The 27,037-nt window shown below is 45.7% G+C and overlaps 1 protein-coding gene across 1 annotated transcript in view; it reads left to right on the forward strand.

Annotated features, from left to right (window-relative positions):
• The window catches only part of KASH5 (KASH domain containing 5), a 1,087,213-nt gene that overhangs the window by 459,150 nt on the left and 601,026 nt on the right, over positions 1 to 27,037 (forward strand). The window contains exons 10-11 of the mRNA XM_063942893.1: positions 24,929 to 25,006; positions 25,083 to 25,139. Of these exons, the coding sequence (XP_063798963.1) occupies positions 24,929 to 25,006; positions 25,083 to 25,139 (135 nt within the window). The remainder of the gene's footprint in view (positions 1 to 24,928; positions 25,007 to 25,082; positions 25,140 to 27,037) is intronic.

The raw sequence follows: 27,037 nt of genomic DNA on the forward strand, positions 1-27,037 counted from the left end.
TTTGGTAGACTTACCATTGTTAACTCTTTTTCTGCGAGGTACACTGGGTTCCAAAGGGCGCCCACCCTGACGCACCAGCTTCTATGGGTTTGTATGGCAGTAGCCGCTAGTCCCTTTTCCTGTCGTGAGAATGTGGTTCTATGTGACTAACATCTGCCTTCTCTCCTACCTGCTCCTACAGTGGACTGGTTAACGAAACTGAGCTCACAGTGCCTGGAAGCGGGGGTTACAGAGGAGGCCCCAATGCATCCTGGGACAGCCAAAAGCTTTATCCTGTTGGTGCCTCTGTATGAAGATCCACTCTACACACCGATGTTTTCCTGTGGAACCCAGTGTATCTCGCAGAGAGTTAACAATGGTAAGTCTACCATAACTCTCCTGTTCGTCCACTCAGGACCAGGCAGTGGGGGTGGAAGTAAGTATTGGGGTGGGTGGTTATCATACTTGCCAACTCTCCCTAAATGTCGGGTAACTCAAGTAAATAGCAGCAATGTCCCTGACCAGTCTAGCAATCTCCCTGGTTGCACCTTACCCCCATTATGCAGCTGTTATGTACCTGCAAAAAAAAGAAATCAGAGTTACTCGTATATACACTAAATTGTGGTCATCAGTGACATTTTCCTGCATTGGTTATACGGCATAATGATCCCTTTGGCTACATACTTTTAAATATGGTTTCCTGTGACAACTTATACAGAACCACATTCATACCGCCTAACTGTCCCAATTTTTTGGTACTGTCCCGCTGTCCCACCAGCGGGCAGCAGTGTCCCGCAGTGGGTGGGTGGGGGGTAATCAGTTGGGAGCCTCCTTTCACTGCTGCTCTGCTTAGCAGAGCAGCGGAGAATAGATGCTGTGCGCATGCGTACAGCGTCTATTGAGTGAAGACAGAGGGAGAGAGGGCATGCCAGCAGCTCACAGAGCGCTGGTCATGCCCCTTCAGTACGCTGTGTGTACTCTGTACACTCAGCGCGACGTGTGTACGCCAAGTACGTACCACGTGCGGGACTCTGTACGCAAATAGCGTACAAAGTGCGTAGCACGTGTATTCAGTCTAGCGGCCATAGCGGCTCCACGGTAAAAGTGCATTTAGAGGTATAGCTTTTCGGTCTAAGATAATATCGACATTATCAATTGGGAGCTCGTCCGGTTCTTCCTCATACCCGCAGCCTAGCAAGTTTACGCAGACTTTATCTATCCGCAAAGGGCGGAAAGGTATCCCCTGTAAGCCTTCTCTTGGTCAGTGGATACACTAGTGCTGATTAGATAACCGTCTGCCCTGCATGGTTTGAAGGGATGCTGGAGGGATCCGTAAGGTAAGAACGCAAAAGCTATTTTTAAAATCTGCAAATTTCTGTTTGGCGCCAAATGCGCACGCAACACACACATACACCAGTATTTTGTACTTTGCATATCTGCTCGCATTATTGCCGTAAGCATTGATTACTAGATTCATTTTGACCTGTACTGAAAAAAATTGTTGCTATTTAGTTAAACTATAGAGTAATATTTAAGGAAGTAAGTGTAAGACGCACACACAGCCTGGCCTAGTTGTAAAGGTTGATACAGAGGAAACTGTGTGTAGTGTTAAGTGAGCGATTATAGTTAAATATCGCTTACATTTATAGAAGTGTGGGATTTGTAGTACTGCGGACGTACAGCCTTTGTACGCGTTTCTCATAAAAGTACGGGACTGCGTACGCAACGTAAAGGTATACGTGCGTAAAGGTACGCCCACTAAGTACAAATCACACAATAGCATTGTTTTAGTTTAGGCGCGAGACGGTAGCCACGCGATAATAGCACAAATTGATCAGTTTTCCAATATTTAGTTTAAAAACCTTTTTTACTGTAATACCTCTGGAACTAAGACTGTTTTACCTGAATGAAAGTTAATTTTCTGTACAGAAAAAACAAAGTGTATATGAGTGAACGAGCGTGAGTGTGCAAACAATAAAGGTTTTGTGGACCCAGGGAATTCGGGATCCCGTAGGAGACCACACCAGGTGAGTGGACACTTGGTGGCCTGAGAGTGGCTTGCTCACGTTAACATTGATTAAGGTACAAAGGAGCAAGTAGTAGCTAACAGCAGACCAAGAGGTCAGCGAAGTCAGAAAACAGCTGACAAAGTCAAGCGAAGCTCTGAATACCGTGGCCTAAAAGGTCAGCGAGGTTTTTGTGTAGAGAGCGCAGCCCAGGGGGTTGGCGTAGTACCCATATAGGCCCGTTCAGATATGCTCCGGCTGAGGTTTCGCAGCCTGAAAAACGATTCCATTGGTCGTACAGCGGATAAGTAACAGTTACCTATACGCTGTGCGATTGTACCGCGCGTTAGTGGGTGCAATATTTAGCTCAACGTGATACCCTTTTACGACATTTGCGTAAAATCGCTGGATCATAGGCGCTAAGTGTAGCACACGCAACGTGATTTGTGTAACAGTTTTTTTTTATTTTAAGGGAGTTTCGCTGGTCACTCAGGAAATCTCCAACGACGAATATTTACTGGTTAGGGTAAGTCACTCCCATACATTTCCAGTAAATAAAGGTTACACAGGGGCCCTAGGTTGGGTACGACCGGCGCTGACGACAGTGTTTAGGTGTATTGGCCAACGTGGGCGTGAGTGGGTGAGAGCACTCGTTGAACTTTCACCGTTGCCTTATAATTGAGTATTTTGGTTTTTTGTAGGAATTAGCTGAGAAGGCAATACCTGCAAAAGATGGGGGCCAGTTGCTCAAGTAAGGGACGATCAACCAGGGTTCAGGTTGATATTCCGCGGCCCAAGGGGTCGGCGAGGTACATAATGTGTGAGAAATATGGATCACACGCAGAGGTTTTATGCAATGAATGGGAACGTATGACTGCGGAAGATAGGGAACCATTCCCTAAGGTAGGCAGTTTTAATCCAGAGGTGTTGCAGAATTTAAGGATTAGGATATGTCTGTTAAAATCCTGAAAAGAAAGGATTAGACACTCAATCTGTTTACATTTATGGCAACGAGAGAGTGATATGCAAAGGGAACTAGCTCACGCAGCCGGTTCCAACCCTAGCAGGAAACTGATTGCAAATGCACCACCACCACCACCACCGTATATTACATGGGAGAAAGTGGCTACAGACAATGGCATACTAATATATAAGAGTGAACTTGATAAATGTATTAATGCTAACCCGTGCAAGTTGTATCCCATCTTAAACTTCCCTCAGGACTGCGACCAAGAAGATGAGCCCAGCATGATATCGGCACTCTCTCTAGCAGCCACCATACAAGACACACAAGTGGGCACGGCCCAACCAGTAAGAACAGTAGCAAAGGCCCCTAGCGGAGGGACAGGTGAGGTTGTGTCCACAGGTAAGTACAGTACATTATGCAGAGACAATTGCACCACACATTGTAGAAGCAACCCAGAATGATGTAATTGAACTAAATCCTGTCAGGGTGATCGCAGTCCCCAATGGGAAGACTGACGCTCAGGGAATCACTCCCGTCAGGAACATTGCTATGCATTGTCCTTGGTCCCGGACAGAATTGAGAACAATTATGTCTGAATTTCCCTATCCCAGAAAGGATCTAGCTGCATGTCAGAGGTTTATTAGAGAACTAGGTAACGCCACCGAACCTACAAACAAAGATTGGCGGACAGTGCTACGGGCATGTTTGCCCTCCATTATTGACCCTGTGAAATTCATTGCTGATTGTAAATTAGACGCAGAAGTACCTCTCACTGATGAATACATTCAGGAGAATGTAAAACAGATCAATCTGCAATTAGGGGTATATTTCCCTACTGTTGTCAAGTGGAATAAAATATTGTCCATAAGACAAAAAGAAGGTGAAACTGCTTCTGAATATTTCCATCGAGCACTGCAGGAAATGGCTAGATACACTGGGGTCGACGACATTAAGGAAAATGTACATCATAGAGAGGTAGCTGTGTCCGTATTAATGGACGGCTTGAAAGAAACGTTGAGAACAAAGGTACAAACCACTCAACCTAACTGGAGAGGTATTTCGGTGGCTGCATTAAGAGAGTCCGCTATTGAGCATGATTGGAACATCATTAAACACAGGGAGTCACAGGGGGATAAGCTGATGACCGTAAGTATCAAAGCCCTGACAACGAAGCCACATCAGCCAAAACCCCAGACCCCTGTTGGTAAGTCGTATGTAGTGAAATGTTATAATTGCAAGAGGGAAGGACATTACGCACGGAACTGTAATTATAAAAGCAATGTATATCGACCCCCTAGACCAGAACATGACTCACAGCATAACACATGTAATTGGGATCAGGGACCGCATAGGAGGAATTATGAGCCACATGCAGGGGAAACAAGGAGGTACCCACCTTGGAGGGACTGGCAGACCTCTGAAAATTCTCAGCTACCCCCCCCACATATTGTAGCTGCCAGCGCGCTGCGGGAGGGTCACAACATACAATAGGGGTTAGGCCACACCTATAGTTTGCAGCCAGTGAAGTTGGTTGCTAGCCTTGGAAATGAACCCGAGGTTACAGTTGATGTAGCTGATAGATCACTACCTTTCCTTGTAGATACAGGGGCGGCCAGGTCAGTGTTAAATTCAATGGTAGGTATGAAAACCACGGGTAAAACAATTTCAGCAATGGGGGTAACAGGAGTAGTGCAACACTACCCTTTAAGTAGACCAGCGGAGATTACGATAGGGCCTTTGCAGACCAAGCACTCCTTTTTGCTAGCTGCATCGGCTCCGACTAATCTACTTGGGAGAGATTTATTGTGCAAGATGAGGTGTGTCATATATTGTACTCCTGAGGGTGTCTTCTTAGATATACCCGAGAATCACGTTCAGGAAGTGCAGGATATGTTAGACACCCCACAAAGGTTAATGTCACACTCTGCTGTTATAGACAGTTGTCCATCCAAGGTAGAGGAAATGATCTCCCAGATACCGGAATCCCTCTGGACCAAAGATGGACAAGACACTGGATTGATGGCAAATGTAGCTCCTGTAGTAGTGCAAGTAAAAGATGGTAGGATAGCTCCAAAAATCCAACAGTATCCTCTGAAGCCAGAGGTGGAATTAAGAGTGTACCCAGTCATTGAGCGCTTGCTAAAACAGGGCATCCTAGTTAGGACATCCAGCACTGCCAATAGTCCCATCTTCCCTGTGAAAGAGTGGGGGGAGGGGTTACAGGCTAGTGCAGGATCTAAGGGGGATAAACAAGATAGTTGAGAGCCAATTCCCCGTAGTGCCAAATCCAGCTGTCATCCTCATGCAAATTCCCCCTACTGCGAAATTTTTCACTGTCATTGACCTCTGTTCTGCTTTCTTTTCGGTCCCTCTGCACCCTGACAGCCAATATTTGTTTGCATTTACATACAGGGGAGTACAGTACACCTGGACTCGCCTACCCCAAGGTTTCATTGACAGCCCAAGTATTTTCTCCCAGGCTTTGCATGACTGTTTACAATCCTTTCAACCTGAGAGCGGATCAGTATTAATACAGTATGTAGATGACTTACTGCTGTGTTCAGATTCACTCGAAGCATCCTTGAAAGACACGAAACAGCTTCTGTTTCACCTTTCTAATACGGGACACAAGGTTTCAAAGGATAAGTTACAGTTGTGCCAGACCAAGGTAAAATATTTGGGACATTGCTTGACACAAGGACTGAGACACCTCACCGCTGATAGAATACAGGCGATTCGCGACATGACTCTGCCACAAACCCAGCAGCAGATCCGCACTTTCCTTGGAATGTGTGGGTACTGCCGAAACTGGATCCCAGGGTTCTCCATACTGGCTTTACCTTTGCAGGAAATGGTCTCCTCGAATAAACCAGATCGGATCTCTCACACAGATGAGTCCGAACTGGCATTTGAGAGACTTAAACAATGCCTATCACAGGCACCTGCATTAGGCATGCCAGATTATGGGAAACCTTTTGAGTTGTACGGTACGGAAAGTGCTGGGTGTGCGGCAGGTGTCCTAACCCAGAGACATGGTGATGCCAGCAGGCCGGTAGCTTACTACAGTGCACAGTTAGACACCGTAGCACGGTCTCTCCCCACATGCTTGCGAAATGTTGCAGCGATAGCCTTGCTAGGGAGTAAAAGTGAAGATGTAGTGTTGGGACACAACCTGACCATCCATACACCTCATGCAGTATCAGCCTTACTGATCTCTGCCCAAACCAGACATGTCTCATCAGCACGGTTTACAAGGTGGGAATTAGCACCAATGGCCCCTGTAAACATCACCATAAAGAGATGCAGCGCACTAAATCCTGCAACTTATCTCCCAGGTGTGCCTGGATAGGCACAAAGGGTGGAGGATGAGAGTGATGGTGAAGGAGGATTTAGTACAGACACTGACACACATGATTTTATGGAATATATGAACCAAACTTTCACTGCAAGACCCGACATTAGTGACAACCCACTGGAAGGCGTAGATTTTACTTTTTACACTGATGGTAGTTGCCACAGACAGACGGACTCGGGAGACTTGTGTACTGGATACGCAGTCGTAGATGACAAAGGTATCATAGAAGCTGAACCCCTGGGCCCACCGCACTCAGCACAAGTTGCTGAGCTGGTCGCCCTAACCAGAGCGTGTGAATTGGCTAAGGGTAAGTCAGCCAATATATGTCACAACTGAGGGCCTGAGCTGACGGGAGGCAGCCTCAGTTGTAGGGGCTGAGATGTACCGGAACCTGGGAGGTTGTATCAGACCCCTGGACATGTAAGTAACATGAATAATAACTGCCCGAAGGCGTGACCACGACAACTTGGATAAAAGTCAATGATGTTTATTATGACAACTCCGCAACACAGCAGCAGTAAAAGAAAACATAAAAGTCAGCAAAGAATAAATACAGTTCCTGGGTACTACAGGATGGCAGGAGCCACAGGGCACTGGTAGTGTGAGATAGTTCTTATAATCTTCTAGATGGAAAGTCCTTACCAGGCCCGACTGTAGCAATGGAGATAACCCAGGATTGTACCAGCTGGTGTTCCAGGAAAAGCTGGGTTGCTGAAGATAAAACGGCTGCTGTGGATACTGGCTGGAACCAGACTGTTGTTAGCACGGAGTGGATACTGGCTGGAACCAGTTAAATAATAAATGAACTTGGGAGCGATGAAATATGAACTGAAATGTAGAACTTGAGAGCGGAGAAATAATAATACCGGTGGAGAGTGGTAAAGTGTAGAAAGGACACCGGCCCTTTAAGAGAAGCTGTACTCTGCTGGAAGCTGAGCTGGAAGCAGGTGATGTTGTAGCTGGAAACAGATGAATCCACAATGGATTAGAGAGTCAGGCTACACCGCAGGTGGAATGCTGGTGCGGGTCTCTATGGTGGAAGTCTTGAGACAGGAGCTGGAACCTGGAAGACAATCACAGGAGAGAGACAAACAGGAACTAGGTTTGACAACCAAAGCACTGACGCCTTCCTTGCTCAGGCACAGTGTATTTATACCTGCAGCAAGGAAGGGATTGGCTAGGCAATTATGCAGATTAACAATACTGACAACAGATTGGAGGAAATGATCAGCTGACAGAATCCAAGATGGCTGCGCCCATGCAGACACTTGGAGGGAAGTTTGGTTTGTAATCCATGTGGTAATGAAAACAGTAATAGCGGCGCCGGCCACTGGAGACAGGAGACGCCAGGCTGACAAGTGCACATCCAACCACGCGGACACAGCGGAGGCCGCGGCTGACGTAATCGCCACTCTGACACTCTGCATGCAGAAGCTCAGGGACGGCGGCGGAGGCCGCGGGAGACGCCATGCCAGATGTAATAAGGCGTTACTGTGACAGCGTCTCAGAGAGACAGGAGAGGATGCAGGAATGTGAACATTAGGATAACAGATGGGATCCGGTCCTGGAGCGCTGAGCCAGCCTTAGGAGGCATCTGATGGGTAAGAAATGGCGTCCAGATACCCGGATCGTGACAGCACCCCCCCCTTTAGGAGTGGCCCCAGGACACTTCTTTGGCTTTTGAGGAAACTTGGAATGGAATCTCCGGACCAAGGCAGGAGCATGGACATCAGAAGCATTGGTCCATGAACGTTCCTCAGGGCCGTAACCCTTCCAGTCAATAAGATACTGTAGTTGACCGTAACGGTGACGTGAGTCCAGGATCTTTGCCACTTCATACTCAACGCCTCGTTGAGTTTGGACTTTCGGAGTTGGAGGAAGTGAGGAATGAAACCGATTCAAGATCAGCGGTTTCAACAGGGAAACATGGAATGTCCTGGGTATTTTTAAGAAGGGAGGCAACTGAAGTCTGTAAGCAACAGGATTGATGACTTGTTCAATCTTGAAAGGACCGATATAGCGAGGTGCAAACTTCATACTGGGAACTCTTAACCTCAAATTCTTCGTGGATAACCATACCCGATCACCCACCTTGAGAGCAGGAACTGCTCGACGCTTCTTATCCGCAAACTTCTTGTACCTGAACGATGCCTTGAGCAGAGCTGATCGTACGCTCTTCCAGATATTGGCAAACTGATGCAAGGTGATATCCACTGCGGGAACAGAAGTTGCTGGAAGCGGTTGGAACTCAGGGACTTTAGGGTGGAATCCAAAGTTAGTGAAGAATGGTGTTGAAGCAGATGAAGAATGATACTGGTTGTTATGACAGAACTCGGCCCAGGGAAGTAATTGAACCCAGTCATCTTGAGAGGAGGACACATAGATGCGGAGGAAGGCCTCCAAGTCCTGATTCACCCTCTCGGTTTGACCATTGGTCTGAGGATGGTAAGCCGTGGAAAACTTTAGCTTGACTTGAAGGACTTGACATAAACTTCGCCAGAATTTGGCTGTGAATTGAACTCCTCGATCTGAGATAATTTCTTCAGGAAGACCGTGGAGTCGGAAGATCTCTTGTATGAATACTTGAGCCAACTTGGAAGCTGACGGAAGACCGGTGAGAGGAATGAAGTGTGCCATCTTGGTGAACCGGTCAACTACCACCCAGATGGTATTGAACTTGTTGCACATGGGTAAATCTGTAATAAAATCCATCGACAAATGGGTCCAAGGTCGACGGGGAACAGATAGTGGAACCAGTTGCCCCGCAGGCGACTGGCGGGATACCTTATGTTGAGCACACTTTGGGCAAGATGCAATAAACTCCAAGACGTCCTTTTTCAGAGTTGGCCACCAATAGGACCTAGAGATAAACTCCAGGGTTTTTTGGATACCTGTATGTCCGGCAAAACGGGAAGCATGGGCCCAATGCATGAGCTTCTTCCTTAGCATCGGTTTCACAAAACTTTTCCCTGATGGGGGCGTAGAGTCCATCCCTACCGTGGAGAATGCCAACGGATTTATAATAGGATGCTTGTCTGAAGACTCTGACTCATTTTCTTGCTCCCATGAGCGGGAAAGGGCATCGGCCTTGCGATTCTGAGAGCCCGGACAGAACTGGAGTTTAAAGTCGAACCTGGAAAAGAAAAGTGCCCATCTGGCCTGACGAGGGTTGAGACATTGTGCGCCTTTCAGATATAAAAGGTTCTTGTGATCTGTAAGTATGGTGATTGAATGAGAAGCTCCCTCCAACAGATACCTCCACTCTTCTAGAGCGAGCTTGATGGCTAGCAACTCCTGGTCGCCAATGGCATAGTTGCGCTCAGCTGGGGAGAACTTCCGGGAGAAGAAACTGCAAGGGTGTAAATGGCCATCTTTAGCCCTCTGAGATAACACCGCTCCTACTCCAACGGAGGAGGCATCCACCTCTAAGATGAAAGGAGAGTCAATGTCAGGCTGTTTCAGAACAGGCGCAGAGATGAACCTTTGTTTTAAAAGATGAAATGCTTGCATGGCTTCTTCAGACCACTTGGACGGGTTAGCACCCTTCTTAGTGAAAGCAGTAATAGGCGCCACAATGGTGGAAAAGTCTCGTATAAACTTTCGGTAATAGTTGGCAAACCCCAAGAACCTCTGGACCCCTTTGAGGGTTAAGGGTATCGGCCAATTTTGGATTGCTTGTAGTTTCTCATGATCCATCTCTAGTCCGGAACCGGACACAATGTACCCTAGAAACGGAATGGACTTGACTTCAAAGACGCATTTCTCTAATTTGCAATAGAGATGATTGACACGGAGACGGGACAGAACCTCTTTAACCCAAAAACGATGTTCCTCTAAATCGTTGGCAAAAATGAGGATATCGTCTAGATAGACCACGACATGACGGTATAGAATGTCTCTGAAGATCTCATTGACAAAATGCTGGAAGACAGCTGGAGCATTACTCAATCCGAAGGGCATGACGAGGTACTCATAATGTCCGTCACGGGTGTTAAAGGCGGTCTTCCACTCGTCACCCCCACGGATCCGGATGAGATTGTATGCACCTCTCAAGTTCAGCTTTGTAAAGATGGTAGCTCCGCTAACTCTGTCAAAGAGCTCAGTAATCAGGGGTAAAGGATAACGGTTCTTGATGGTAATGTCGTTCAAACCTCTGTAGTCGATGCACGGCCGCAGACCACCATCTTTCTTTTTTACAAAAAAGAAGCCTGCGCCGGCTGGGGAAGAAGAAGGTCGAATGAACCCCTTTGCTAGGTTCTCTTTAATGTATTCCTCCATAGAATGCGTCTCAGGCAGAGACAACGGATAAGTTCGGCCTCGAGGTGGAACCTTCCCTGGAACGAGATCAATCGGGCAGTCCCATTCTCTATGAGGAGGAAGGATATCAGCAGAAGCTTTACTGAACACATCCGTGAAATCTTGATATGGAGGAGGTGGAACATCAGACGACCTGGGGGAGGAAGAACAGACAGGCAATACTTTAAACAAACATGTCTCAGCACAGGAGGAACCCCATGCCAGGATTTGCGTAGTCGTCCAATCAATTGTAGGATTGTGAAGACGGAGCCATGGAAGGCCCAGGACCACAGGATGTGTGGCTCTTGGAATCACTAAAAAAGAAATAAGTTCGGAATGAAGAACTCCCACTCTCAGACGAACTGGTAGAGTCCTTAAAGAAATAACTGCATCAAAAATTTTGCTGCCATCCACGGCAGTTAAAGAAATGGACGAAGGAAGTCTCTCGGTGGGTAGGGACCACCGTTTAACATAGGCTTCGGTAATAAAGTTCCCAGCTGCTCCGGAATCAAGGAGGGCAATGACGTTCCGATAACGTTGAGCAACTTGAAGCGAGACTGGGAGATTACAATCTTGAGGAGATGGAGAGGAGATCATTACTCCTAGCCGGCCCTCTCCTTGGCGAGCTAGGATTTGGAGTTTCCCGGACGTTTGGGACAGGCATTAATGGTGTGAGACGGAGCTGCACAATAGAGACAGAGAGACTCGGAGAGACGTCTTCGGCGCTCAGCAGGAGTTAAACGGGAACGGCCAAGTTGCATGGGCTCATCTTTAGATGGTGACAGTTGACGAGGAGGAGGAGCAGAAGATTTTGGAGCAGATGATCTTCCACGCTCAGTTGCTCTCTCTCTGAAACGTAAATCAACTTTCGTGCAGAGTGAGATTAGCTCATCTAACTTAGAAGGTAAGTCTCTGGTAGCTAACTCATCTTTAATACGCTCAGATAAGCCATGCCAGAATGCAGCATACACGGCCTCGTCGTTCCATGCCAGTTCGGATGCCAGGATCTGGAACTGTATCAGATATTGTCCTACAGTACGTGACCCCTGGCGTAAACGGAGAATCTCGGATGAAGCTGAGGTTACCCGGCCTGGCTCGTCGAAGATGCGCCTGAATGTTGACACGAAGGCAGTGTAGGAAGATAGCAGGGTGTCGGACCTCTCCCATAACGGTGATGCCCAATCAAGGGCTGAGCCACTGAGAAGAGAAATAATGTAGGCAATTTTTGTACGGTCACTGGGAAAATTGCCAGGTTGTAGCTCAAACTGAATCTCACACTGGTTGAGAAATCCCCTGCAGAATCTTGGAGATCCGTCAAATTTTGCTGGCGTTGGAAGATGAAGACGTGGAGCAGAAATGGGTAAGGTGGGTGGGGTTATAGCTGGAGTCACTGTGGTTGACGCACCAGACGCGCCTGATCCACGGAGAGTTGTCTGAATCCCATCCAGCCGAGTAGAGAAATCCTGGAGACAGCGGATGATGTGGCCCTGTGCAGCCTCCTGATGTTCTAGTCGGGCTGCCAGTTCTTGCATCGGCCTGGCCGCTTGATCCTGGTCTCCGGCTGGATTCATTAGGTCAGTGCTTACTGTCACAACTGAGGGCCTGAGCTGACGGGAGGCAGCCTCAGTTGTAGGGGCTGAGATGTACCGGAACCTGGGAGGTTGTATCAGACCCCTGGACATGTAAGTAACATGAATAATAACTGCCCGAAGGCGTGACCACGACAACTTGGATAAAAGTCAATGATGTTTATTATGACAACTCCGCAACACAGCAGCAGTAAAAGAAAACATAAAAGTCAGCAAAGAATAAATACAGTTCCTGGGTACTACAGGATGGCAGGAGCCACAGGGCACTGGTAGTGTGAGATAGTTCTTATAATCTTCTAGATGGAAAGTCCTTACCAGGCCCGACTGTAGCAATGGAGATAACCCAGGATTGTACCAGCTGGTGTTCCAGGAAAAGCTGGGTTGCTGAAGATAAAACGGCTGCTGTGGATACTGGCTGGAACCAGACTGTTGTTAGCACGGAGTGGATACTGGCTGGAACCAGTTAAATAATAAATGAACTTGGGAGCGATGAAATATGAACTGAAATGTAGAACTTGAGAGCGGAGAAATAATAATACCGGTGGAGAGTGGTAAAGTGTAGAAAGGACACCGGCCCTTTAAGAGAAGCTGTACTCTGCTGGAAGCTGAGCTGGAAGCAGGTGATGTTGTAGCTGGAAACAGATGAATCCACAATGGATTAGAGAGTCAGGCTACACCGCAGGTGGAATGCTGGTGCGGGTCTCTATGGTGGAAGTCTTGAGACAGGAGCTGGAACCTGGAAGACAATCACAGGAGAGAGACAAACAGGAACTAGGTTTGACAACCAAAGCACTGACGCCTTCCTTGCTCAGGCACAGTGTATTTATACCTGCAGCAAGGAAGGGATTGGCTAGGCAATTATGCAGATTAACAATACTGACAACAGATTGGAGGAAATGATCAGCTGACAGAATCCAAGATGGCTGCGCCCATGCAGACACTTGGAGGGAAGTTTGGTTTGTAATCCATGTGGTAATGAAAACAGTAATGGCGGCGCCGGCCACTGGAGACAGGAGACGCCAGGCTGACAAGTGCACATCCAACCACGCGGACACAGCGGAGGCCGCGGCTGACGTAATCGCCACTCTGACACTCTGCATGCAGAAGCTCAGGGACGGCGGCGGAGGCGTTACTGTGACAGCGTCTCAGAGAGACAGGAGAGGATGCAGGAATGTGAACATTAGGATAACAGATGGGATCCGGTCCTGGAGCGCTGAGCCAGCCTTAGGAGGCATCTGATGGGTAAGAAATGGCGTCCAGATACCCGGATCGTGACAATATATATACAGATTCTAGGTATGCCTTTGGAGTAGTGCATGATTTCGGGGCCCTATGGCGCCTCAGAAATTTCATGACAGCAGCTGGCACACCTGTAGCGCATGCATCCCATATAAAAAGGCTTCTAACAGCGATACAGGAACCTGACAGAGTGGCTGTTATCAAGTGCAAAGCCCACACTTACAGTCAAGACCCAGTGTCACTTGGTAACAGCCGGGCAGACGAAGCTGCTAAATCAGCAGCCAGCACCCCCTTACAGACAGATATCACACAACTGATGGTATTCAATACCGTCAACACACAAAAATTAAGTGAAATGCAAAATTTGTGTTCTCCACAGGAAAAGGCAGTCTGGAGGTTAAAAGGATATGGCCAGGAGTCCTCAGGACTCTAGACAGATGGACAGGGTAAGCCAGTAGCCCCCAGAGCATATCTTCCAAGCTTAGCTGAGGCGGCACACGGTCTGACTCATCTGGGCAAAGAGGGTATGTGTAAGCTGGTGAGAGCCTACTGGTGTGCGCCAGGATTCTCTTCTCATGCGGGTAAGAGAGCAATGACATGTCTTATCTGCTTGAGGAAGAATATTGGAAAGTCAATACCAACAGAACCATCCCATATCCCGCCGACAGACGGCCCTTTTCAGGTAATACAAATTGATTTAATACAGTTGCCACCCTGCAGAAATTTAAAGTATGTGTTAGTTTGAATTGACGTGTTTTCAAATTGGGTAGAAGCGTTCCCCGCTGCCACAAATACTGCTACGTTCACTGCAAAGAAAATTGTGCAGGAATTTGTGTGCAGATATGGTATCCCTAGGATAATTGAAAGCGATAGGGGTACCCATTTTACAGGTGAAGTCTTTCAGGTTATGTGCAAACTGATGGGAATTAATAGTAAGCTGCATTCTCCGTACCGCCCACAGGCGAGTGCGAAAGTGGAAAGAGTAAACAGCACTATTAAGAACAAGCTGAGCAAAGTGATGGCTGAAACTGGATTGTTATGGCCAGAAGCTTTGCCACTTGTATTGTACAGCATCAGAACCACTCCTAGGTCCCCCTTTAACCTATCACCCTTTGAGATTCTTTTTGGTCGACAACCCCATGTAATGATTGACCCCCAGGATGATTTGAAATGCAATAATGAGGTGACTGTAAAATATATGGTTAAGATGAGCCAGCAGCTGAGGAATCAAAACAGAAATCTAAAGCTGGTGATTCCTGACCTACCAAACAGTAATTGTCATGACATTGAACCTGGGGATTATGTAATGATTCAAAATTTTCTACGCTCAGGTTGCCTTATTGACCGGTGGGAAGGACCGTACCAAGTCTTACTAACCAGCACAACAGCATTAAAGGTTGCCGAGAGAGAGACTTGGGTCCACTCGTCCCACTGTAAGAAGGTCCTGACCCAGAGAGAGCCCGTGACAAAGAGCAGAGTGTAGAGGAAATCGTATCACTGGAGTGCCTGTTCCGGGAAGGTTGAGAGGCAGGACTGTTGTCACGGCACCTGAGCACAGAGAACTACAAGACCAGAGGCGGTTGTCGCACCAAATTAGTTTTTCCTTTTTTATTATTTTCTCCATCTCCCATTACCCTCCTTTCCCCCTTCCTTGCTCCTTTTTCTCTCCCCTTAACAAGATGGACTTACCCCAAGAGACTGCATTCCGGGTTTTCCTGTTGACCCTGTTGTTGACCAGAGCAGTCTATTTCGGTGAGAGTACCAGAGAGGTCGAGAAAGGATCTGGAATGGGTTCTGATGACAAGGACGTATTTGTAGAATTCCAAGAGCAACACATCCACCGAGCAAAGGCGAGTATCAGAAAACGATCTGGTAGTCAAGAAACTAGAAGGCACTGTGAAGGGTTATTGGCTGAGGAAAATTGTATATGTAGAAACTGTGAAAACATAGTTGAGGACGGGTGCATCCAGAGATGTCAGTCCAGCCTTAATATCAACATGGACCGTCATCCATTGAGTGATTATCACTCATTAGTGGGTAAGGTTTTAAACCAAACAGAATGCTGGGTGTGCTCACAAGTACCTCAAGTTCAGAGCAAGTCAGGACTAGTACCGTATCCTTTAACAATAGATGAGGTACTTGAATTACGGGGTGGGAGACCGGTGGACAAGAAATTTAATATTTCTAAGCCCCCTAGTTTGAAGCTCCACCAATATCATGTGGATAGATCCTTAGTATGTTTCAACATTTCCAATTCCCGAAAGCCGGGAAATTGGGAAGTGACATGGAATAACCAAACCATGGCATTTTCACACAGAGCCGACAGAATACCCGTAGACACTGAACTTATACGCCAAATAGCCGACGGTGGAAGGTATTTTCGGTACAGGTATACTCTAGGAAGTAGGACCATGCGGGTTGGAGAAGTATCACCAGGGTACTGTGCGCATATCATACAGCCTGATACGTGTACTGAACAGATGAGAGAGTTAGGGATAGGATTTTTCACTTGGAAGGTTTGCAATATGGTTATGTCATATTCTGTCCCATATGTTCTCCCCGATGATGCATATTTCATATGCGGGAGGAAGGCGTATAAGTGGCTTGCCCCAAACTCAGAGGGATTGTGTTACATTGGAAGAGTGTTGCCAGAAGTTATGACCATAACCCATAATAAGATGAGACGTTCACCGCAATGCTCAAGCTCCTTACACTCATACTCACTATGAACACATCGTTAAGAGACACCTTATAGATAGGACAGAGCACGCAGCCTCTGATTTGATCCACAAATCCACCGGGATTCAATTCCTACTCGCGTTAGATATCACCCGTACCGCCAGAGGAATTATAAATTATAGGTATATCCACGCGCTAACGAATCTGATAGATAATATCACCGAGATGTATGATGACACCTTCAGGTATACAGGGAGGGAGTTGCAAGCTTACAAAACGGAACTGGATGGTTCTAAATTATATCACAGCGGTGACAGGCGGGTACTGTGTCACCTTGGCAACTCAGTATGGTGTAAAGTGTTGCATGTACATCACAAACAGCACTGATGACCCAACCGAGGTCATAGATCAAAAGATAGACGATATCTTGCAATTGAAGTGAGAGTTCCGAAGGAGACACAACCTTACCCTTACTGCTGTGAGTAATGAACTGCCCGGCTGGGTCTCATGGTTGAACCCACGCAATTGGTTCTCAGGTTTAGGAGAATGGGCTCAAAATTTTATCGTGAGTGTAGGAAAGTTTCTCCTTTGTATCCTCGGAGTTGTCATAATGATTGGCTTGATATTTAGGTGTGTTCGAGTTTTAACGCAGCGCAAGCGCAGTACCAAAGTGATGAGTTTGAGGAGCGGGGGCATTGTCACAACAACTGATTTAATTTATGACCCATCAATAGAGACAATGTTGTGATACGACGTGATTCCACGGTCCGTTTCTTTTACCCGTTTCTCCTTTGTTTTCCCTCAAGCAAAAATACATCCATTCAGAAAAGACTTTGATGAAAAATACATCCATTCGGAAAAGACTTTTGATGAACAATGCATCCATTCGGAAAAGACTTTTGATGAACAATACATCCATCCAGAAAAGACTTTGATTAACACTTTCAGCAAAGATACACCCATCCGGACAAGACTTCAACCAATACCCAAGAACGATTGCACAAATGTTATGTGAATGTATTTGTGATACGTGTCTTATCTTCATCTCTACAACCTTCAGGTAGTGTCACACATAGTCGATAAGTAATACCCATATATCAGCATTCACATATGTTCCCCCCCTCCATGTATCATCAACTAAATGTGCACCCCATTTGTTGGAACAAGAAGCCGAAAAGAGCTCGGTAGTGTTTGTTGGCCCACTTACAGACCCTTAATACGGGATGAGAAGGATTTAATGTATACTTCGCAATACCTCGAAGCTTATCTAGAACATGTACGGCACGATGATACATGCCCCTCAGACATGGATTTCATACATACATGCTTTTACTATCCCACTAGGTCATACATTTCCCGCCTACTCCTCTCCTCCTACCATCCAATTATTTTATGGATAATGTATTGTATATTTTTATCCAACCATCTGTAGATATTGTATTGTATATTTTTCTGTTTAATCTTTAGATAGTGGCAGTTATTGTTGACTGCCAAAGGGTGGACTGTCAAAGTCGAAAAATATTGTAATGCATGCCCCACGTACTAACCCCATGCACATGCCCGCTGCGCGTTCCCTCAGTCTGCCGTGCGTGCACATATCCGCAATTTGCGTAAAGTAGCTTTCCACGGTCATGCGCCCTAACGCGTGGTATGCGTATTTACGGTAGAGTTTGTGAAAGCATAGAGGGTTATTAGAACATTACATATTTAACCCAAATAGTGTACATTTTAGATATAGTTCCCCTAGACCGCATCAGCGAGTATCAATAGTTTAAACAGTTCCAGGACTAAGGGATTTGCCTTTGCATGATAGGAAGGGTCAGATAAAGGTTGGAAGGTAATGTCTAGTATCCAGCTGTAGGGTATTTTGAGGGTAACATTCCGGTGTTAGTTAGAGAAAGATCGCATGTTCCTGCATATAGTTATGTGCAAAAGTAGAATATGAACATTAACTGTATTTACTGTATATTATGTATGCGGCGGGAATCCAGAGGATACCACCCACAAGAGCAGTTGGGGAAAGACATCGCCCATCTATTCAAATCAACCTATGACCTCTTCTGTAATGTAAAGACACATCCCTGTGTCCAATGGACAATGAGATTACAGTGACCATTGTATTGTGTATGCATGTTGTGTATAAAAAGCCCATTGTTGCCTGGCCGGTCAGAAGACTCTGAACGATATCTGTATGACCAGCGGAGGACCGGCCGGGTTGCGCTTGCGAACATTCTCACGTATGTACATTCTCTGTAGCCATTATTCTGTTTAGATTTATCTTGTTAGCCTGTAGTGTATGATTTGTACTGTTTACCTTTTGGAATTAATCCACTGTGGCCTTAGAACCCTGTGGTTGCAACTACAAATCAGTGTGGTGTCTTCACTTTCCTGCAAGGGCTTTAAAGGGTATTTATCTGTATAAGGTGTATAAGTATTGATAAGGTGTACGCACTGCGGTTACTTTGTACCGTCAGCGCTACTTAAGGTTTAAGGTATAACATTGTTGCAGTACTTTGCTGCTAAGGGTTTAAAGTGTAATCATATCATTACATTGTATCATTTACTAATGTTTAAAGGTTATCAATTGTGTGTGCGCACGCTATGTGTACTCTGTACACTCAGCGCGGCGTGTGTACGCCAAGTACGTACCACACGCGGGACTCTGTACGCAAAGAGCGTACAAAGTGCGTAGCACTTGTATTCAGTCTAGCGGCCATAGCGGCTACATTGTAAAAGTGCATTTAGATGTATAGCTTTTCGGTCTAAGATAATATCGACATTATCAATATCTGGCACTGTGGGCACATGGCACTGTGGGGGCATATGTGTTTGAGGTTTTTACCTGTGAGGGCCAATGTGTTATTTCGTGTGAGGCAGTCATTACACTCTGTGCAGCAAGGCTACGTCCCTTTTTTTGTTATAACACGCCCACTTTTGTTATGCCACGCCCCTTTTTTGCACGCGCCTACGCCGCGCGCTATTATTCCTCCTAGGTAGATCACAGAAGCTTTTTAGCTTTCAAAGTAGATCGCCGACTCCAAAGGTCTGGCCACCCCTGCTCTAGACCTATGTGTAAACCGCTCATGTCCAGATACCTCGTTAGCCAAGTCCCTCCAGTTGTACAGGTTAGGAGAGGAAGCTGCAAACCAATTCTGTACAAAGATCACTTTTGCCAAGGTGGCCAGACACAAAACATATTTATAAAGTGCTGGGGAGTAGTTTTTCTCAAAGTCCAAAGCAAAAATACACAGTTTAGGAGAGAAGGGGGGTAACAATGGTTCAGTGAGTACTATGTCCACCCATACTGCCTCCCAAAAAGCAAACACGGTTGGACACAGCCACAATAAGTGCCAGAAGGTAGCTTCAGGGGCACCACAGAGCGGACAATTTGCATCAGACCTCAATCCCGCTTTACACAGAAAAACTGGGATTTTATATGACCTATGAAGGATATAAAAAAAGATCTGTTGGTACTTGATACATAGGGTAGTATACTTGATAGAGCCCAACACTCGTAGCCATTGGTCATGATCAAATGGTCCAATGTCCAGTTTCCACTTAAATTTAAGCGGGTCAAAAAGATCCGGGCAAATATGTGTACTGAGATTAACATATACAGTAGATATCTGATGTCTCGTACCCAGTGCCAAGACCTGCATCTTTACTGGAGAACTGAAAATGGATGGGGGTGAGACTCCAAATTGCACCTGCACCGCTGTGGCGGAGTTGTAGGTAGCGTTAAAAAAAACTTATTGGATATGTCAAACTCCTCTCCTAGCAGCGTGAAAGATTTAAAAATACCATTAATGAATAATTGAGAAATAGTTGTGAGGCCCGCCCCAATCCATATATTGTCCTGTGAGAGATGAACCAGTTCCCCGTACTGTGTGTTGAACCAAAGTGGCATATCAGTATCCGTACCCGTCCACTCATAGTAAGAGTGAGTCTGTCGCCACACAAGTAGTGATTAAAGTAATACAGGAGGAAGACCAGCAGCAGAGGAAGTAGAAAGAAGAAATTGGACATGGGAGAAGTGGGACCCCACACACTAGGCAAAGAATCTCTCAAGCGTGGGAGCATCTCTTTTCAGAATCCAATTAGACAAATGTACCAGCTGAGCAGCCAGGTAATAAGCACGCAGATTAGGAAAACTCAATCCTCCATCAGTTTTAGACCTAACCAGAGCTCTCAGGGCAACCCTAGGTACTTTATTACCCCAAACAAATGAAGAGAGAACACTATCAATACAAGTGAAAACCTTTTTAGGGATATAAACAGGGGAGTGTTGCAATAAATAGAGGTATATTGGTTGCATCACCAGTTTGGTAAGATTGATGCGACCTGTGACAGTGAGGGGAAGCTTCTTCCATACGTGGACCCGATGCTTCAAGTCCTCCGTGACCTGGTCTATATTTTGTTGCACAAAAGTGGTAACATTAGGAGTAACCCAGACACCAAGATGCCAGAAGCGAAGAGTCCACTGTAATGAGCATACAATAGGCAACGGGTCAGGGATACCACCAGATGTGGAAAGAATGTGAGATTTATTCCAATTAATGGACAGGCCTGAATAGAAGCCAAAGGTGTTAACAATACCAAGAAGGGAGGTCAGTGAAGTGTCTGCATTATTGAGAAACAGAAGCATACTGTATCATCAGCATATAGGGTGACAACATCCTCATGTCCATCAATAGTAATGCCCTTAATATCGGGAAACTCCCGAATAAAGCTAGCCAGAGGCTCAATAGCCAGGGCAAATAGAGCTGGAGATAACGGGCAGCCTTGTCTAGTACCACGATACAGAGCAAAGGGGGATGTAACATAGCCATTAACAGATATATGAGCCATAGGGGAGGAGTAAAGCAATTGTAACCAACTTATGAATTTAGGGCCAAAAGCGAATTTTCTAAGGACTTCCCATAAGTAATCCCATTTCACAGATTCGAAGGCCTTGGCAGCGTCCAAGGAATCCACCACGGCCCCCGACTCCGAGTCCGAGTGTTTTCCCCTTTGTAAATGGCAAAACAGTGGTCTCAGGTTTTGGAGAGTAGATTTGCCCGGCATAAACCCTGTCTGGTCCTCATGGACGATGGATGTAATGACATTAGTGATGCGGATAGCCAATAATTTAGCCAAATTTTTTTACATCGGTGGATAACAATGAGATTGGATGGTAAGAGTCTGGGACCATAGGGTCCTTACCCAGTTTAAGGATCACTACAATGACTGCCTTGGACATAGAGGGGGGAAAACTACCACCTTCCAGCAAGGCGTTAAATAATTTAAAAACATAAGGGACAAAATAAGCACAATATTGTTTATAGACTTCAACTGGTATATGCCGTCACTACCCGGGGGCCTACTTATTAGGGAATAGCTGCCTCAACCTCCTCTGTGGATATACTAGCATCTAAATAATCAATACATTGTTGTGATAACTGGGGCAAATTAATATGAGAAAGATACTGCTCCAATTGACTTGGGGTGTAAGTGGTTTTAGAGACATACAACGAGGAGTAGAAGGACTGGAAAACATGGGCTATCTCAGGAGTGGTATAAAACAGTGTGCCTTGAGGATCACAAATCTTTTGAATAAATCCTCCAGCCCTCTCCTCCCGTGCAAGAAAAACTAAACAACTGCCTCCCGAATCTGACTGTGAATAAAGGGCATGCTGAGAAAAAAGTATTTTGGCAAGAGTATTGCAACTGCAGGGGATATCTCAATCTCCAAATATCTATAAGCTTAAAATCAGTAAGTAACTTTGCAAATGGCATAGGGGAAGGAGATAAAGAGGGTACGGGAGTAGGAAGCTCATTCCATCTGTCCAAAACCCTGTCCAAAACATTATTAAAATCACCTATGCAGAGAATTGGTGCAGAGGGGGAAGTAACAATAAATGACATAGCATGGCGAAGCACCTTTTTATTGTAGGGGTGAGGAATACAGACAGCAAGTATATGTAGAAGTATACGGTTAACATATGCCCTAAGAAAAACATATGAAAATTAACCGATCTCCGAATCAGTACTAAAACACCTCTAGAATTAGTAGAAAAGGTAGAATGATATGCAAGACCAACCCAAGGCTACCTGAGAGCTACCAATCAGATGGGTTTTGGAAAAACATATTATGTCAGCTCTATATATTTTTTGCCTGCGACAGAACAAGGGCATGCTTAATGTGATTATTTAAGCCCCTCACATTCCAGCTAAGTATGCGGAGCCCCTCAGCTCCCGTAGCCATAGAGAAGACAAAGAAGGGACAGAAAGACAGAAAGAGCGAGTGTAAGGAACGCAAAGGCAGAATGAGCTAGACACAAGATACAAGGGAGACACATAGCAAAGAGGAGCCTGCAGCATGGGAACGGTAAGAAGAAAAAGCCTACCCCAGCAGACTTCCAGTGAACAAGTGACATAAACACAAATATAAGAAAAAAAACAAATACAAACTATTCCAAACGCCCCCCACCCTGTATATCCATTACAACTTAGATACACTTGGATCCCTATAACAGCCTGACTAAACTATACTAAGAACCCAATAGTAACCCCGGGGTACAGAGGCAAATAATACCCCTTTAAAGACTTTATCCTAGCATTCAGCTCCTAGGACAGGCATGTCCAAACTGCGGCCCTCCAGCTGTTGTGAAACTACATATCCCAGCATGCCCTGACACAGTTTGGCTGTCAGGGAATGCTAAAGCTGTGTCAGGGCATGCTGGGATGTGTAGTTTCTCAACAGCTGGAGGGCCGCAGTTTGGACATGCCTGTCCTAAGACAAAAGAAATAACAACCCTGCACAATGAACATTGAAAAATATCACCATCAGTAGTAGCAACCCCATGAGGGCACAATATCACCTGAGAAAAAAACAGCAAAAAAAGCCTAATAGCAAAAAAAAAAAAAAAAGTACTTAAGCAACCGCCCTCAATTAGGAGCCCGAGGTTTACGGTCCAGCCAGGCCTCTGCTTCCTGAGGAGTATTAAAGAAATGTGTGGAGCCATCATGCACAGCCCGCAAACGAGCCAGGAAAATCATGAAGTACTGCATTTGGCCATCCCGGAGCTTCCTCTTAACTTGGAGAAACTGTGCACTGGATTTCTGTCTTCCACAGCAAAATCCGTATAAACTGCAATAATGTGGTTGTCAAATTTGAAAGGACCCTGAGTGCAAGCCAGCCGGAGGACCGTGTCACGGTCTTTGTAGTGCAGTAAGCGAGCTATAAAAGTACGAGCAGGTGCACTCGGTGGAGGAGCCCTAGCAGGTAGACGATGTGCCCTTTCAACAGAAAATTGAGGACTAAAATCATCACGTTGGAATAATTGAAGGAGCCACTGTTCCAGGAATTTTTCGGGGGCAGAGGCCCCCGCCCTCTCCGGAAGGCCAACAAAGCGTATATTGTTACGGTGAAGTCTACCTTCAATGTCAGATAATTGGGCTTTGACCACTGACATCTGAGTAGTTAAATCAGTGACTGTGTCTTTAAGAGGGTTAGTCAAATCTTCCAGATCTGAGATACGATGTTCTGCCTCTCCCACCCGTTCACGAATCTTCTGCATACCATGCCGAATCAGGGTGATGTCAACCTGGATCTGATCAATTTTGTCCGTAACTCTGCTCAGATGCCGAGATGGCGAGGAGAATCTGTTGTGTCGACTGAGATGCGTCATCAGGTTGGAGGGGGCCTCCCGAGGGTGAAGGAGGTGATGGGGGACTAATACTGTGTGAGGGTTGTGAAGAGGACTGTGAGTCCCTAGCAAATTTTTCCAGCTTAGACGCTGAGGCAGCGCTACCTCCCCGCACCATGATGCACCCCATATGGAGGCCCTTTGATCCAGCATCAACAGTAAATAGAAATTAACGTAGCTGTCAGCACACAGTTAGAATGAACAGAGGAGGGAAAGTCCAATATCAATGGTGTCCAGGATGGTCAGGAGAGAATATAGTGCAGCATGAGGTGTCTCCCCACAGCTAGTTAGAAATGAAATGCAGGCTCTTACAAATGGTTGCAGAGTGTCTTGGGGAGTTGGGTCCTCCAGAAGCAGAGCAGGAGTATGAGTACCTGGATATCCAGCAACGTAGTGAGGCTGGGGCCAGTGATCAGGTAAAGACACGAGCTGCAGGGTCCCTGTCCGGCTTATAGCAGCGGCAGCTGCAATCCCCACACAAGTTTGCCCGATCCGCCGGCCGCGGGAGTCGGGCAACAGTGTTCAGGAGGCGTTCAGCATGAGCCAAGGCGGCGGGGATAACAGGAGCCTCAGGCGCAGGAAGCTCCGGCACAGCGTGGGTCCATCAGCAGCGTTCGGCTCCCAAAATGGCACTTCACTTCTGAGAAGACAGACCTGGATAGACAGGGCAGCAGCGGTCACAAGCAGATAGGAGCGGCTCCGAAGGGAGTTTCGGACAGACGAGCTGCTCAAAAGACGCACCAGAGGCTGGTAAGTATGTAGGGTCAGGAAGCTGATGTCCATCAGCAGGGGAATAAGGATAGAAAGAGGATGGTAGACGGAGCTTTCACACCTAGCTCCCTATCACATACTTGGCCAAGCCACGCCCCCTTTGTTTTCTCCATTTTTAGTCACCTGATCATATATATGTAACAAATATGTTGCTATCATTCTATTAAAAATGATTTTCAAAATCGGTGTTATAAATGCCCTAGGCCACTGTGCTTAAGACTCGATTCCCCTGGTATAACGTGTAAGTAAATTTGTATAATGTAATAATAATGTGATTTGATAATGTAATTTAATTAAATATGACACGTGTTTCATAAAAAGTATTTTTAAATAATCTTGAATAATGACATGTCTTGTAGAATAATAAGCTACTCACAGACAAAGAAAAGGTGCAGGAGACGCTGGATAGTCTTAGCGTGGAAATTTTCAAGCTTGTGGTAAGTGGATGGCTTAATTAATGTGAGCACTGCATCCTGTGACATGCTTCTTACTGTTTTATATTTCTGTCACCAGCAGCAACTGTGTGAATATGAAAACTCACTTTTATACAAGGATAAGATTTTGGCACAGGTAAGTTGCTTGACTTGGTTGGAGGGTGATATACATGTTTGATATACAATATGTAAAAGTCAAATTGCTTTCTAACAAATATTTAAAATGCCAGCTCTAATATATACTGTGGACGCCTGCGCATCTTATTAACATGGAGAATAAAATAGCGTGGCGAGCGTAGCGAGCCCGCAAGGGGCTCACTTGCGCTCTCCACACTGTCGGTATGCCGGCGGTCGGGCTCCTGGCGCCAGTATGCTGGTCGCCGGGAGCCCGGCCGCCGGCATACCATAGTACACCCATATATATATAGTTACATGGTTACAATTTACACAGTAAGCAGATATTACAAACTAATTCAAATACATACATGGCCAGCAATACAATTACCATATTTTGTTCAAATGCTCACTACGCTCCATATCACTCTCTCTCTCTCTCAGTAAAATCATTCAGCCACTGGACAGTCGGCCTCTCCACCATCAACTGGGACAAAGAAAGCAGCCGGCTGTGTGTGTGATCACCTATACATTGAGTCTCTTGGGGGCGTATACAGATCTCTTGTTACTAGTCTAGGGGAGGGAACTTTCTCATTCACGATGAGTCATTGGTCAGTTCATATGCAAACCTTGAAGACATCAAAAGGGATGGCCTGAGTTTCCTGTCCATCACATGCTTTAAATGGAATGTTCATTGTTCTCATCAGAATTGTGCCTTTATATTTCTACATTTAATCATAACTACTCATGGCAATGTGCTACAACTTAATAACAGGCATCAAATGAATCTACACATTAATCTGGTTACTGTGACACCAGGCACGACATGTCCATCTTGCTCCGTTCTAATGATACACATACATGACGTTACTCCATTATATAATTTAAAACTTTATGATGTCTGGCGCTTGATATGTTCAATTTATGTGCTGTATGAAATATGTAATGAATCTATCTTTGTGGCATGTCTGTGTAAATGCATATATTATATATTTCTAGGGGTGATTAGTGTAGACCACTAGTGGGTACTACACTAAAAAAGAAGCTTAGTGTGTGGCGCACTCTTTTGTAATGTTTATTAGTTAATACTAAAAGAGTGCACCACACACTAAGCTTCTTTTTTAGTGTAGTACCCACTAGTGGTCTACACTAATCACCCCTAGAAATATATACTGTAACTCTAGCTTAGTGGCGCACCTCCAACCTGATACAATTTTGGGCCTTTTCATAAAAGAAAGGCCAATTGATATCTTTCACTGGTTGGTTTCCCTACAATTATATTAATGAATTGTTGATTACTTGTGCAGTGTCCTCTGGACTTTGTTGTCTCTCCCTAGAGAATAAATGCATATATTACCATATTTGCTGTGCTCGCTGCGCGTATTTGCAAGCATAGCGACTCATAATGTGTGGAGTCTGTATGTTCTCTCTATGTAATATTTTTGACTTCGACAAATATCATAGTGTGGGTCTCAGCATCAAGCATGTAGGCATGGGGAGGCAAATTACTTGGCTTTACCGCTGTTTAGTGAATGTCACCAGCTGATAACAAAAGCCTCACGGTATGTTTCCCCACGAGGCAGCAAAGTTGTTTAGCATTAAAGTATACAAATTTGTACTTGTATTTTGCATACCCACAGAAAAGTACTGTATTTTCAAATATACAGTATGTTGTAAAGTATTAGGCTTTTTGCATGGTCAAAGATACAGGTGGATGAAGTGGGAACAAACAAATGGCCTTGCTTTTCGAGAGCTTACAATCTAATGGAGAAAAGTGAGGCTAAGACAAGAGGGGACTGATAAAGTGAATGGGGTCAGAGGGAAGTGAGGAAAAAAGTGAGTAAGATGTTGACAGGTGAGTTTCTAAGGAGCATTTAAAACATTGAGGCTGGGGCAGAATCGTATTGGATGTGGAAATGA

This window comes from Pseudophryne corroboree, chromosome 10 (genome assembly GCF_028390025.1).
Source record: "Pseudophryne corroboree isolate aPseCor3 chromosome 10, aPseCor3.hap2, whole genome shotgun sequence".
Lineage (NCBI taxonomy): Eukaryota > Metazoa > Chordata > Amphibia > Anura > Myobatrachidae > Pseudophryne > Pseudophryne corroboree.